Source organism: Hylobates moloch, unplaced genomic scaffold, assembly GCF_009828535.3.
Source record: "Hylobates moloch isolate HMO894 unplaced genomic scaffold, HMol_V3 SCAFFOLD_3, whole genome shotgun sequence".
In the NCBI taxonomy this organism is placed as follows: domain Eukaryota; kingdom Metazoa; phylum Chordata; class Mammalia; order Primates; family Hylobatidae; genus Hylobates; species Hylobates moloch.
The window spans coordinates 72,471,912-72,486,606 of record NW_026652278.1 but is presented as its reverse complement, the minus strand read 5'-3'; the positions used below and the strand labels follow the sequence as shown (position 1 = coordinate 72,486,606).

Below are 14,695 nucleotides of genomic sequence, written 5' to 3'. Positions count from 1 at the left end.
AATTTAGGGGAAACCCTCTCCACCACTTGTCTCCAGGCTTTATTTTGGAGTTCTCAGATTAGGACCCACTGGACTGGGGGCAAGATTTGTATGAGGGGGTCTCCAGCAGCTTGTGGGCTGGCCGCGTGCCAGGCCTGACTCCGTGTCCACCACCCCCGGCAGCGCCTGTGCCTCGGGGGACCGGTAACCAGCAGGCGCCGCGTCCCCGCCTAGCGGGCGGGCCGGGGGCGGGGACCCCTCCCCTCCCCTCCCCTCTGCCCGTCCCCTCCTCCGCTGCTGCAGCCTCCCGGAGGGACGGCCTGGGGAGGGGAGAGAAGAGGGACGGGCCGGCGGCGGCGGGGCTGTGGCCACGGCGGAGCGGGTGGCGGCCGCGGGGCCCCGGTGAGCCGGGCCGGGGTGCACGGGGGCCGAGGCGGCCTCCGAGCCGGGCCAGAGCCGTCGGGGGCCCGGGGAACACGGCCCAGGAGACTTTCTCCCGGGAGTTGTAGTCTCGCTCTGGGGGCGGCGCGCGGCCCGGCTTTCGGGGCGAGTTTTCTCGCGGGGCGGGCGGAGCGCGCGGAGGCTGAGGGGGAGGGGGAGCATGCCCGGCTGGAGCCCGGCCTCGGGGCGCGCCCCGGCCGCCGTCCCCACCTCCGCCTCCTCCTTCTCCTCCTCCGTCTCCTCCTCCTCCTTTTCCAGTCCCGCCGCCGCGGCAGCCAACATGGCTGCGCTCCGGAGCCCGGGAGGCGGCCGCTGCTGAGCGCCGCCTGCCGCCCCGGGCCCCTAGCCCGCCCAGGCCCCGGCCCCAGCCCCGGCCCATGGCTACCGCCGCCTCGCGGCTCCCGGCGCGCTAGAGCTGCTGCCGAGGCGCTCGCCTGCCCGCCCGCCGGCCTCGGGGGGACCGGGAGGCGTCCGGCGGGGCGGGGCGGCGCGGCCCGCCACCATGGAGCCCCAGCGCCGGGAGCTGCTCGCCCAGTGTCAGCAGAGCCTGGCCCAGGCCATGACGGAGGTGGAAGCCGTGCTCGGGCTGCTCGAGGCCGCGGGAGCGCTCAGTCCCGGCGAGCGGCGGCAGCTGGACGAGGAGGCGGGAGGCGCCAAGGCGGAGCTGCTGCTCAAGCTGCTCTTGGCCAAGGAGCGGGACCACTTCCAGGACCTGCGGGCGGCGCTGGAGAAGACGCAGCCTCACCTGCTGCCCATTCTCTACCTGAACGGCGTCGTCGGGCCGCCGCAGCCCGCCGAAGGCGCGGGTGAGTGGCAGACCCTCGGCCCCCGCCTCTGGGACGCGCCCTCCGCTTCTCCCTCCTGCTGGCCGAGGGGGACCTCGCCGGGGCCGCCGCTCCACCTGGCGATGGCCTCGGTTGACTCGCTTCTCTGGCCCAGTTGGGGAGGCGGCGGTGCGCGGACCCCGAAGTCCCGCCGCCTCCTCCAGTCCCGCCGTGCGCTGTGAACAATGCCCCCCCGCTGAAGGCCTTCACTCTCAGGTGCCTCGGCGGCAGGGTCCCCGGCGGCCACCAGGTCCAGTAGCGGGTAGGGGGTACCTCGGAGGATGCCCATCAATCCCTTTTCTGAGGCTCCTCACCATCCGCTAGTCGTTTGGGACCCTCTGCTAGCCTTTAACCAAGGGTACCGCCTAAAAGAATGGGACCTGGGCCAGGACCCCTACTCTTAAATTTTGGTCCCTGCCCTCCTGTGCCGGGGCCACCGCTGCCTTTTCATTTTCTGGCTGTCCCAGCTCCCTTTCCTCTGTTCAGAGCCCAGTCTCGCCCAGACTTGTGGCTGATTGTGCACAGTGCCTGCCTGGGTTTCTTTGGAAACTGTGGGCCCGGAAAAGTTGGGGAAGTTGCATTGCACCATGGGAAAATCCTAGTAGTGGCTGCTGGGGCTAAGTTCTCTCCCTGAGAGCACCGAGCTGCTTAAGGAGGAAGGCTGGTGACTGGTTCCTTTGAGGGTGCCTTTTGGAACCCTGTGTCTTTGGTCTTGGGGATGACTGATTTGTAAGTGTGTGTCTGGGTGCAAGAACGGATACTGGCGGGAGTTTGTGACAAGTGGTAGGCTTGTCCTGGCCTGGCCGCGGAGTGTGGAAGCCAACCTTTTAGACAAGGCAGGTGGAGGAAGAAGACATGGCACTGAGGGAGGAGGAGAACTAGCATTTATTGGGCATCTACTATTGTGGCAGGCGCTCTGCTTTATCACGTTCAATTGTCGTTGCCACTGTGTGAGCTTTCTGTTATTCTTTGCCAGAGAGAAAACTCTGGCTTGGAGTGGTTAAAATGCTCAGAAAGTATTGAGCCCAGGAATTTTGAATTATAACCTATTTTTGGATTTAACTTGTTCAGAGCCAGGAAACAAAGTGCCATCTTTCTAGGTCTTGTCCTTGTTTTAACAGTGAATCGATAGGTATAGTAAACATAAATAAAGATATATGTATGAAAGAAAAACAAGTGAACCGAGAGGGCTGAGGAACTGCCCTTAGCAACTTGATGGTCAAAGGCTGATGGAACCCATTTATTTGGCTGTTAAAAGCCCCACTTATTAAGGGAATGATTTTATAAGGCATTCCTGGTAACAGCTCTCTTATATTGGCCATCTTAACCTCACTTTTTATAGCTGCAGGAAACTGACAGAGAGACTAAACTGCTGGCCACACAGCAGGTCATTTCATTGGTGGCCCTCCTGTCTCCACTTTGAGCTTCTGACTTGCATCTCTGTCCCTCAAACCTGCGTTCCTTCCCCCCAGTTGTGGTCATGTCAGAGTTGCTGGGCAAACCTAGTCCTTTCCTGGGATAGTGCTTTGGGAGATGCTAGGAAGGGACTGTCAGATGTGGCCATGAGGATAAGGACAGAGGGGATCTCAACAAAGTAATTTTTTTCTTTTTAATTGTATCTATGTATCTATCTAATCTATCTCTCAATGAAGAAGTTAAGATCTGTTTCCGAAAGTCTTTCCTAAAACACAGAACTTAGTACAGACTAGAAGTCTGCGTTGGGAAGCATGTGAATCAACGCTCACCTTAATCTCTGAAAATTGATTGATGGATCAATTGCCATTAATTAGGTCTCACCCTTTCCGTGCCTGGTGGAGAATGTGGGGCCTCATAGGGCTGAAGTTCTAGGAGCTAGTTTTGACCTCTAAGGAAGGCAGAGATTAGGGTTTGGATTTTATCCCCTAGGGCATTGATTTCAGACTCCAGTTTTACCACAATGCAGAGTTCTGTGACTTTGGAGAGGATCATGAAATCCTTAGAAAAATACTTTTCAAGGAGAAGTTAAGTTCATTTTATTTAATGCATTAGAAAAAAGTTGGCTGGGTATGGTGGCTCATGCCTGTAATCCCAGCACTTTGGGAGGCCGAGGCAGGCAGATCACTTAAGGCCAGGAGTTCGAGACCAGCCTGGCCAACATGGTGAAACCCCGTCTCTACTAAAAATACAAAAATCAGCTGGGCATGGTTGTGGGCACCTGTAGTCCCAGCCACTTGGGAAGCTGAGGCAGGAGAATCACTTGAATCTGGGAGGTGGAGGTTGCAGTGAGCTGACATGGTGCCACTGCATTCCAGCCTGGGTGACAGATCAAGACTCCTTCTCGAAAAAAAGAAAAAAGTTAGGACAGTATTTGGTATGGCAAGATGCCACCTGAAGCCCCTGGGGGAGAGGATGACACGGTGTGTCAGCAAACTGGTGTGTTGGGGGCTTTTTTTTTTTTTTTTTTGAGACAGGGTCTCACTGTGTCACCCAGGCTGGAGTGCAGTGGCACAATCTCGGCTTACTGCAGCCTCCGCCTCCCGGTTTCAAGCCATTCTCCTGCCTCAGCCCCCCAAGTAGCTGGGACCACAGGCACATGCCACCACACCAGCTAATTTTTGTATATTTTGTAGCAATGGGTTTCTCCATGTTGTCCAGGATGGTCTTGAACTCCTGAGCTCAAGCGATCTGCTTGTCTCAGCCTCCCAAAAGTGTTGGGATTACAGGCGTGAGCCACTGCCCCAGTGGTGGGGAGGCTCCTTTGTGAAGGGTGAATTGCTGTGTTGTAGGTCTCCAGTTTTTTGCTTTTTTTTCTTTTAGCCAGAAAGTGTTCCTTATGGTCAAAGCTCAGTGCATAAGAGAGCAGCTCTGGCTGAAGGAATGGAAGTCTTCTTCCTTGAGGAGCTATAGTCAGGAAAACCCAGCACTTGGTCCTGCCTCCTTCCACTCCTGAGTGATTTCCACTCCGTGCTTTGGGTGTGAATTGGCCTCAGTTTGAGGCCATTGCGGAGCCTGAGAGAGGAACTAGCTGGCTCCCTGGGATCCTTAGCGTCAACGGGTGGCTGCTTTGGCACCGTCTCTCTGTTGGAGGTGATGCCATCACCCACCTAGGAGCTTCCTTGATGGATTCCACACCCTGTGTGGGCTCCTGATCCAGAATGCCCATCCCCCACTGGCACTTGGGTGCTGAGGGATCTGCATCGGCAGCAGCCTACCACGTGGGGCCTGGAACTGGAAGGAAACTGGGGAGGACATGGGCCTGGGTGTTGGTGGGCCGGTGAGCAAACCCAACCCATCGGGGCACCTCTTGCTGAGTTAGATCCCCAGATATTTAAACCCACCACGCTCAGGCCTGGGGGTGTGGAGTGGCTAGGAGACACACAGTGTTGTGGTTTTTTTGTTGGAGGTGTGGCTCTTATTCCAGTATTGACAGGGCATTGTCGTTCAGTATTTTGTGTCCTATCTTCATGTCTCATTAACTCTGTGGCAGCCCCAGGGAGATGAGTGGTGTCTTATGATCTTCCTGTCATTCGGTTCCAGGGCCCTGTCTTAAGGAAGAAGCCGCAGGGCAGAAAGGTGCCCGAGTCAAGGCCAAGCCCAGTGCCCCTGATTCCTTGTCTAGGGGTGGTTTTTCCTGTTCCTGGTTAGGCCTTCCCACTACAATTTCAGGACATTTCCAGTCACTGGGGGACTCTGAAATTATGTAGCTTTCTCTTTTCCCAGATTTGATACATGGATCTGTAGGGAACAAGAGAACACCTTTCGCCCCAGCTGGTGGTAGGTAGACGACAGAATTGTTTACTTCTGAGTGGCTCAGTTGGGTCTTATGTTTTTCCCAGTAACTGAGTCTAGCTTGGTCACTTGGAGCCCCATGCAGTCCTTTGTTTTTTCCCTTTGATTCAGGGAAACACCTGGGTTTTTTCCCTTGAGGATTCTCAACTCCCTGCCCCTGGGGTGAGTCTCAGTATCTTCATCTGTAAGATGGGGCTAATGGTGCTGCACTGCCTGCCTCTGTCACCGTGAGCATTGAAGTGCCTGGCCCAGGTGGGACTGGGGTGTAGACAGGGGCTGGGGTGCACAGGATGTAATTCTAGTCCATAGCTTGCCGCCTTGTTGGGGGAATGGGACACTCATGAGAGTGACATTATGAGACAGATCAGCTGATACAGATGCACAAACAGGCTTTTTCTTTTATAAAGCAACTTGGTATGCTACGTACTTTCCCCAGATACTCTCATTCACCTCTAGTGGCTCTCATTACCATCTAAATGTGGGACTCCTCAAGTCATTCCCACCAGGCCTCTCTTGGGAGGCAGAAATGGCAGAACTCGGTGAGTGCCCGCTGGACCTTTCGAGTGCTCAGTGCCTAATGTTTCCTTCTCATTCCCACTCCCCACACCTCCCGTGCCTCCTCTTTACTTTACTAGTGAACTGGCTGACTTGCTTCATCAAACTTAAGAGAATGGAGCCAGCAGCATCTGCTGGAGAAGCTGAGGAGAGCTTCGTGAATGTGCTGGGACTTGGTGTTGAAGCGAAGCTCTGAATGCATGGAGGGATGGAGGGAGGACTTGTGGGCCATAGATGCTGGGCCACAGAGGCTGAGCCGTAGAGAGGAGCCATGTGTTTACCCAGCCTGAGCAGAGCAGGGGATTGGCCTTGGCTCTGGGTGGAAGGGAACTGGGGATGCAGAGGTAATCTGGAGGACCTTGATAGCTAGGCTGAGTGGGGAGTTTGAATTTAGGCATTGTACACTGTCAGAAGTTAGAGCTGGAAGTTTATTTTTATTTCCCCAAGGGAATAACCCTGCCAGGCTTTTCCACTGGGACTAGTGCAGTTGGGTGCCGATTGTCAGGTGTGGGTTATTTATTATTCAGTGGAGGTTGCCTGGGCCTTTTGTTCTCTCTCTACTTCCTTCGGGTACCAGCCACCTTTTCTTTATCCCCTCTGCCCTGGAGGGTCAGCAGGGCAAGGGACATAAGTTAAAAGCTCCAGCTGTTGTAGTTTTTCTTTTGGTTCTTTTTTTTATTTACTTATTTTTTAGAGACAGTGGAGTGCAGTGGTGCAATCATAGCTCACTGCAGCCTCAAACTCCTTGGCTCAAGCCATCCTCCTGCCTCAGCCTCCTTAGTAGCTGAGATTATAGGCACATGTCCCCCTGCGTGGCTAATTTAGGTTGTTTTAATTGTGTTATTTGAGAGGAAGTGGCAGAGGCGTTTGAAATTAATGGTTGAGAAGAAGTTTCTAAGTGAAGAGCAGATTTTATCTGTGTATCATTTCAGGGTACCTTTATTGCAAAATGACAGAAACTTAGATCATCTTAGGTAGAAAAAGAGAAATGTATTGACTTAGAATATTCCACAACCTTTGGATGGATGGTGGAAACTGGCCTTTGGGACGTTTGACCTCTTGGATCGATGCTGTGGGCTTTTCCCATGGGTCTGAACATGACCTCAGGCCCCTCTGTTCATGTTCACAGCCCCTGACCAGGGAAGAAAGGGAGCTCTATCCTATCAGCCCAGGCAGACAAACCTCATGGTAGGATTCTGATTGGTCTGGCCAGTGTTATGTGTCCACATGAGGCCCGGTCACTGTGGCCAGGGCTGGAGGACTAAGACTGGCTCAGCTTTGGCACTGTGCCCAGCAGTGGAACCACAGGGTAAGGTGATGGGCTACTGTGATTGGCAGCCCATTCCAACGCTATGTGGGTTTTTAGAGTGAGGCAGAGCAGTTGTCTAAAGGAAGACAAGCAGCAGTGATGTCACGCAGGTAAAAGAGCAGATGAATGTCCACTCCAAGCATTGCCACCTTTGTGTGATAATACAGTTAGCACAGGCGGTCATTGCTGGAGTGGGATGGTGGGTCTAGGTAGTAATGATCAGACCTTACAAGGTTTTAGACCTTGGGCAAGGTTTTTAACCCTTCCGAGCTTATCTCCTCTACAAAGTAATTAAAACACTAACTACTTCACTGTGCTATTTGACAATCCATGGTAGGAAAAATGGAAGAGCATTTTGTTACCCTGAGCAATATAGCACAACAGTGGCAGTAGTAGACAGCAACTAGCCTTAGAGCCAGAAAACTGGGAATCTTCTCCTGTTTCTGAGGGTTCTGTGGGAGCTCCTTGTATACTATGCCAAGCAGGTGTCAGAGCTGTCCTCCCTGAGCCGAATTTGCTGTTATAGTCCTCATGCCCAGAATAGAGCCTAGTACAAGATAGGTGTTCAATAACTTTTCGTTGAACGAATGAATAGTCAGCTGTGTGTACAGTGAATGATGTATCCTTGTCCAGATCCTCTTCAGATACACATGCAGATTCCTAAGTGGTGACCTCATGGTGGCAGAGGCTGTGGGAGAGGAGGAAGGCTTGAGCAAGCCCCAGAGGTACACACGGATATCACCACCCACGGTATGTCTGTGATGGAAGCAGGTGGTGTGACATTGATGTCTGAAGTCCCCAAGGTTGCCCATAAGGTACTGGTGGTGTGGAGCTGGCTGCCAGGAGCCATGTGGAGCACCCACACTGTCTGTTGTAAGAGTAGAGAGTCATTCCCTTTCTACACATAGAATTTGAATGTCAACTTGATGTCCTCAAAAGAATACTGAGGAACTTTTCTTTAAAAAAAAAAAAAAAAAAAAAAAAGCCCTGAACTAGAGATCTGCTCCTAACTGCAAAATCTTGACCTTGGCAGAGCCTTTTAGCTTCCTGGTGCTTGTTTTTTGTTTTTGTTTTTTTTTCCAAGTTCAACAGTCAAAACAGAAGAGGTTGAGCATTGACGGGGGACTTGCTCATTCCTGTGGGGTTTTGAGCACTTCCCAGGTGGCATTTGGTCCAAGGAGGTTGGGTGATTGGGTTGGACTTGATTTTTGGGCCCCTTCCAGCTCTATCTACATCAGGATTGCCGTTAATCTGATTTAATGTTAGTGTTGAGTGGTTTTTGATACTCTGGCTTTCCATTTCCTGAAAAAGTAAGCAGAGTAGGATAAATATTTTGTCTGTTTTTTTTTTTTTTTTTTGAGATGGAGCCTTGCTCTGTCGCCCAGGCTGGAGTGCAGTGGCGCAATCTCAGCTCAGTGCAACCTCTGCCTCCCAGGATCAAGTGATTCTCTTGTCTCAGCCTCCCGAGTAGCTGGGATTACAGGTGTGCGCCACCACCCCCAGCTGATTTTTATATTTTTAGTACAGACGGGATTTTGCCATCTTGGCCAGGCTGGTCTCGAATTCCTGACCTCAGGTGATCCACCTGCCTCAGCCTCCCAGAGTGCTGGGATTACAGGCATGAGCCACTGCTCCCGGCTGTTGTCTCAGTTTTTTTTTTGTCCCACCTCATTCCAACCACCTGTATGTTCTGCCCCATGCGAGGGGGCTCTACAGTCGTTTCCTGAAACCCTGGCAAGATGTGAGCCACAGAGGTAGCAAACGTAGAGAAAGAGGGCTGAGCTGCATGTTGGCCTGGGCAGTAGGGATGCTATTTGTGTTCACCAGGGAAGAATCTTAAATGGGATTGCGCTAGGGGGAAATTGGATTGCGCTGGGGGGAAAGTGGATTTTTTTTCGCCTTTTACCTGGGATAGACTGCATACCTCTGAACTGTGTATCTCTATTGATCGTTTTGAGACTGTGTTCCACAAAAGTGCTACAGAAACATTTTAAACCAAACAGAGATGTTTGGAGTGTCCCATGTTGGCAGTCTATCCCTCTAATTCCTAGTTGACTATTCACCTTGACGTTCATTTCACACTAAGGCTCATAACCCATTTGCTTTGAGGATTTAAACAAAATTGTGATAATAATTTACATAACATGAAATTTACCATTTGAACCTTTTTTTTTTTTTTGATACGGGGTCTCACTCTGTTGCCCAGGCTGGAGTGCAGTGGCGCGATCTCAGCTTACTGCAACCTCAGCCTCCCGAGTTGCAGCAATTCTTCTGCCTCAGCCTCCCGAGTAGCTGGGACTGCAGGCATGCGCCACCACGCCTGGCTGATTTTTTTGTATTTTTAATAGAGACAAGGTTTCCCCATGTTGGCCAGGCTGGTCTTGAACTCCTGACCTCAAATGACCACCACACCTGGCCTTGAACCTTTTTTTGTGAAAATATATATAACATTAATTTTTAATAATTTTGAAATGTACCATTCTGTAGTTTGAGACGGAGTTTTGCTCTTGTTGCCCAGGCTGGAGTGCAATGGCGTGATCTCGGCTCACACCACAACCTCCGCCTCCTGGGTTCTCCTGCCTCAGTCACCTGGGAGCTGGGATTACAGGCGTCCGCCACCATGCCTGGCTAATTTTTGTATTTTTAGTAGAGACAGGGTTTCACCACGTTGGCCAGGCTGGTCTCGAATTCCCTACCTCAGGTGATCCACCCGCCTCGGCCTCCCAGAGTGCTGGGATTACAGGCGTGAGCCACCGCGCTTGGCCAGCATTAAGTATTTTTACACTGTTGTGCAACACCATCCATCTCTAGAGGTTTTTCATCTTGCAAAATCGAAAGTCTGTACCTATTGAATAATAACTCTACATGGCCCCCTAGACCTTGACAGTCACCATTATATGAATACTTCCTGTCTGTCTGTTTCTTTCTTGCTTGCTTGCTTTCTTGCTGTCTTTCTCTCTCTCTTTCTTCTTCTTCTTCTTCTTCTTTTTTTTTTTTTTTTGGAGATGGGGTCTCACTCTGTTGCTCAGGCTGGAATGCATGGAGTGCAGTAGTACAGTCATGGCTTACTGCAGCCTCGACCTCCCATGCTCAATCGATCCTCCCACCTCAGCCTCCTGAGTAGCAGGGACTATAGGCACCTGCCACCACACCCAGCTCCTTTTTGTATTTTTTTTTTTTTTTTCAGATAGAGTCTCGCTCTGTTGCCCAGGTTGCACTGCAGTGGCGTGATCTCGGCTCACTGCAAGCTCCGCCTCCCGGGTTCACGCCATTCTCCCACCCCAGCCTCCTGAATAGCTGGGACTACAGGCACCGGCCACCATGCCTGACTAATTTTTTGTTTTTGTATTTTTTTTTTTTTTTTTTAAGAGACGGGGCTTTGCCATGTTGCCCAGGCTGGTCTTGAACTCCTGGATTCAAGCCATCTGGCCGCCTTGGCCTCTCAATTTGTCTGTTTCTAAGAATTTGACTACTTTAGATATCTTTTATAAGTGAAGTCAATACAGATTTGTCTTTTTGTGACTGGCTTACTTCTCTAAGCATAAAGTCATCAAGGTTCATCCATATTTTAGTATGTGTCAAAATTCCTTTTTTAGGCCAAATAATATTCCTATATATATATATTCTATATTTTATTTGTTTCTTTACTTGTTGATGGACACACTTGGGTTGTTTTCACCTTTTGGCCATTGTGAATAATGCTGCTATGACACCATGGGTGTACAAATATCTCTTCGAGTCCCTGCTTTCTCTTCTTTTGGGTTTATACCCAGAAGTGAACTTGCTGGGTCATATGGTAATTCTGTGTTCAATTTTTTGAGAAGGTACCATACTGTTTACTCTGAGTTTTAATTAAGGAAATCCATACTGTTCACAGCACCCTGACATGGGGGTGGATAGCATTTTCTTTCGTTTTTTCTTCTAAAAATTGTTTTTGGCCAGGCGTGGTGGCTCATGCCTGTAATCCCAGCACTTTGGGAGGCTGAGGTGGGTGGATCACCTGAGGCCAGGAGTTCGAGACTAGCCTGGCCAACATGATGAAACCCCTTCTCTACTAAAAATACAAAAAATTAGCTGGGCCTGGTGGTGTGTGCCTGTAATCCCAGCTACTTGGGAGACTGAGGCAGGAGAATTGCTTGAACCCATGAGGCAGAGGCTGCAGTTAGCTGAGATCGTGCCATTGCACTCCAGCCTGGGCAACAAGAGCGAAACTCTGTCTCACAAAAAAAAAAAAAAAAAAAAAAAAAAATTTTTTTTCTTTCTTCTTCAGATATGGTTTGGAAAGTCTTAGGACAGTTCAGTAGTTATCTGTGACTCTTTTCTTTTTTGAGACAGGGTCTTGCTCTGTTGTTTGGGCTGAGTGCAGTGGCATGATTATGGCTTACTGCAGCCTCAATCTCCTGGGTTCAAGCAATCCTCCTGCCTCAGCCTCCTGAGTAGTTGGTACTACAGGCATGTGCCACCATGCCCAGCTAATTTTTTTTTTATTTTTAGTAGAGACAAGCTCTCACAATATTGCCCATGCTGGTCTCGAACTTCTGGCCTCAAACAATCCATTATTGAATGAGCCACCACACCTGTCCTACATGTGACTCTTTGGAGGCCAGACGTTAACCAAACAATCCCAGTGGCATTCATATCTGGCAGCCAAGGAATGCTCACACATTTTCTTTGTGTTTTCAGTACTTACATCTTCATCCCTAAAAGCCTTGAAGTATGTTCGTTATTTTTGCTCTGTGGATACTTCCTCCTTATCCTGTTCAGGATTGGTTTGGTTTTTCAGTCTCAAATCCGGGATAACAAGGCTATTGAGACTTTCTTTCAAAAGGCCTAGATCAGCATTTCCCAAAGAAACATCTTCTAACTGCTGGTTTGCTGGGATGTTAGTGTTGCTATGCCCTAAAAGGGTTCTGTGGTCAAATGCATCCAGGCAGTGCTAGGTTCTTTTCTGCAGGCCCCTTGAGAGGGCTAAGCCAGTGTGCTTTGGGGCTTCACTAGAGTGGCTTTATTAGGCAGTGTTTCCCAAACTGATTTAACTGCAGAGTCCTTTATCATGGAGCATCTGGAGACATCAGTGTTCTGAGGAATGCATTTTTGGGAAATTAAAACATTAATGTATGAAACTGGAGCATCAATGTATACCATCATTTTTTTACGTTTCCCCTAGCCCTCTCATTCAGAGCACCAAAACACTAAACTTTCCAATTTCTTTTTTTTTTGAGACGGCATCTCACTCTGTTGCTCAGGCTGGAGTGCAGTGGTGCAGTCTTGGTTCACTGCAACCTTCGTCCCCCGGGTTCAAGCAATTCTCCTGCTTCAGCCTCCCGAGTAGCTGGGATTACAGGTGCCTGCCACTGCGCCCAGCTAATTTTTAGTAGAGATGGGGTTTCACTATCTTGGCCAGGCTGGTCTTGAACTTGTGTTTTTATCTTGTATTTTTAGTAGAGATGGGGTTTCACTATCTTGGCCAGGCTAGTCTTGAACTCCTGACCTCGTGATCCACCTGCCTCAGCCTCCCAAAGTGGTGGGATTACAGGTGTGAGCCACTGGGCCCAGCCCCTAGTCTTTTAAATTCTGATACCAGCTGAAATAGTCACATGTGATTCTGGGGCCAGTAGTCATTGTTTTATAGATGTGTGTCTTCTCTGGTCCTGTTTCCCCTATGGAGTTCGCCAAGAATGAAGTCTGGTTTTGTGATCATTGTTCTTTGAGTTGCTCTAGAGACTAGAAATGAGTGAAGAGAACTGGGCTTTGGGCCACAGTTGGGGTTTCTGGGAGAGTCTTGGAAGGATTTGTGGAGAGCCATCCTGGTGGTTTGGCGGCTGCAGGTCTGGGACTGGTTAAGTTTTGGGCAAGTCTTTGCTGAGCCCCTGGGAGGTGCTGGACTAGGAGGCGGGGAAGGTGGTCTCTGCTTTCAGAGTGTTATGTTACTCCTGGGAGGAGAAGGACATGGATGAGTGACCCAGGGGGCATTCTTGGTGGGTTTGGAGCCAGGGAGCAAGGCTGCGGGACTAGAGACATCTGAAGGTCATGAGTCCACTCTTGGGGACCCCCACAGACTGGGGTTTAAATCTTGGCTCTTTACTCCTAAGCTGTATGACTTCAAGTCGCTTAACCTCCTGGGCCTGCTTTCTCTTCCCCATCTGTAGAAGAGGGGCTAATAGTATTCGCCCAGGGCTTTGGTGAGGCTGGAGATGATTTAGGTGAGACAGGAGCAAGCTGCTGCTGCCGCCTCTGGAGCTACTGGGGGTAGCTTGTCCCTGAGTAGAGAACAAACTCCCAGCCTGTGCATGGAATCAGGAGGCATCCCAGGGCATAGGCCATACTTGGAGTTCAAATGAGAGATGCCCAAGGCAGAGGCCTGCAGTGGATGAGGAGGCCCATGCTTCTCTGGGCTGCTCAAAACACACCTTCACAATTCTTTGGTCCTGAAGCCCACATTTTTAAGGAGGGCATTGCTGTGACCTGTGAGGAGTTCATTTCCAAAAGGACCTTGAAGAGCTTGTTTTTGAGGAAAGGACACTTAGAGGGACTTAGATGCTACCCGTTTTCAGATGGTGCAGGGCACATGATAAGACCTGATTCTCTTTGATCCCAGAAAGCTGAACATGGGCTGATTGCCAGAAGTTACTTGGAGGTAGAATTGAGTTCATTTTAAGGAATAACCATTCTCTCTCCCTGTCTTTCTTCCTTTTAAAATTCTATTAAAGACTTTCAAGAGCCAGGCATGGTAGCTTATACGTGTAATCCTGGTGCTTTAGGAGGTCAAGACAGGAGGATCCCTTGAGCCCAGGAGTTTGAGACAAGCCTGGTCAACACGGCAAAACCCCATGTCTACAAAAATAAAAATAAAAAAAATTAGCTGAGCAAGGGGACACTGCCTGTAGCCCCAGCTATTCGGGAGGCTGAGGCAGGAGGATTGGTTGAGCCCGAGAGTTTGAGGTTGCAGTGAGCTATGAGTGTACCACTGCACTCCAGCCTGGGAGACAGAACCAGACCCCAGCTCTAAAAAAGTAAAAAATGAAAAAGACATTCACACATGTGGAAGAACAGAGAGGATAATGTAATGATCACCTATCTCTCCCAACCAAATCCCAGGCAGCGTGTCATTTTTCTTATAAATACTTAAAGATGTGTCTCTAAGAGATGAGGCATTAATAATAGTTTCTTAATGTTACCAAGTTGCCTGGGTGATGCTCACTTTTGTTTGTCTCAAAGATGTCATTTTATTGGTGGCTTATTAAAATCAGGATTTTAGCAAGGGCCACCCACTGCATTTAGTTGATGTTGTCTTTGAAGTCTGTTTTATAATCCCTGGCAGCTCCCCTTGCCCAGGCCGGTTGTTTCAGGAAGAACTTTTAAAAATGATTGGTGCTATCCAGCTCTGGAATGGACTGTTCTAGGTGGCTACTTGCAATCCTAAAACTGTTTAGCCATGGTTTCCCCACAGGGCTGTTACAAACAATTAAAAGAAATAACACGTACAAAGTGTAAATGTCTTTTATGACCTAAGTTTTTTATTTTTATTTTTTTTAGCCATGAGATCTTTTTTGTTAACTAGACTCTTAGGTGAAAGCCAGATCTGTAAAATAGATAAGAGAGGCACTGATGGGGAGTATAGGCTTGGAGCTTGTCCCTTGAGCTTGTGGCCTTCTTGAGGCTCCTCCACAGGGTTCCCTGGGGTTCTCCACATTTCACAGAACGCAGTTTGAAAACCACTGGTCTGCTTGCTTTTGGTTTAAGATGCTCCCCATGTGGGAGAGGGAAGCACCATCTGAAAGCCTCACCTTGCTTTGCGTGAACTGAGCTGGGGTGGTGA

The 14,695-nt window shown here is 50.0% G+C and overlaps 1 protein-coding gene across 1 annotated transcript in view; it reads left to right on the top strand.

Moving 5' to 3' along the window:
- The first annotated feature begins 650 nt into the window (after positions 1 to 650).
- The window catches only part of DLG5 (discs large MAGUK scaffold protein 5), a 135,586-nt gene continuing 121,541 nt past the window's right edge, over positions 651 to 14,695 (top strand). The window contains exon 1 of the mRNA XM_032141144.2: positions 651 to 1,226. Coding sequence (XP_031997035.1) covers positions 923 to 1,226 — 304 coding nt within the window. The 5' untranslated portion in view covers positions 651 to 922. The remainder of the gene's footprint in view (positions 1,227 to 14,695) is intronic.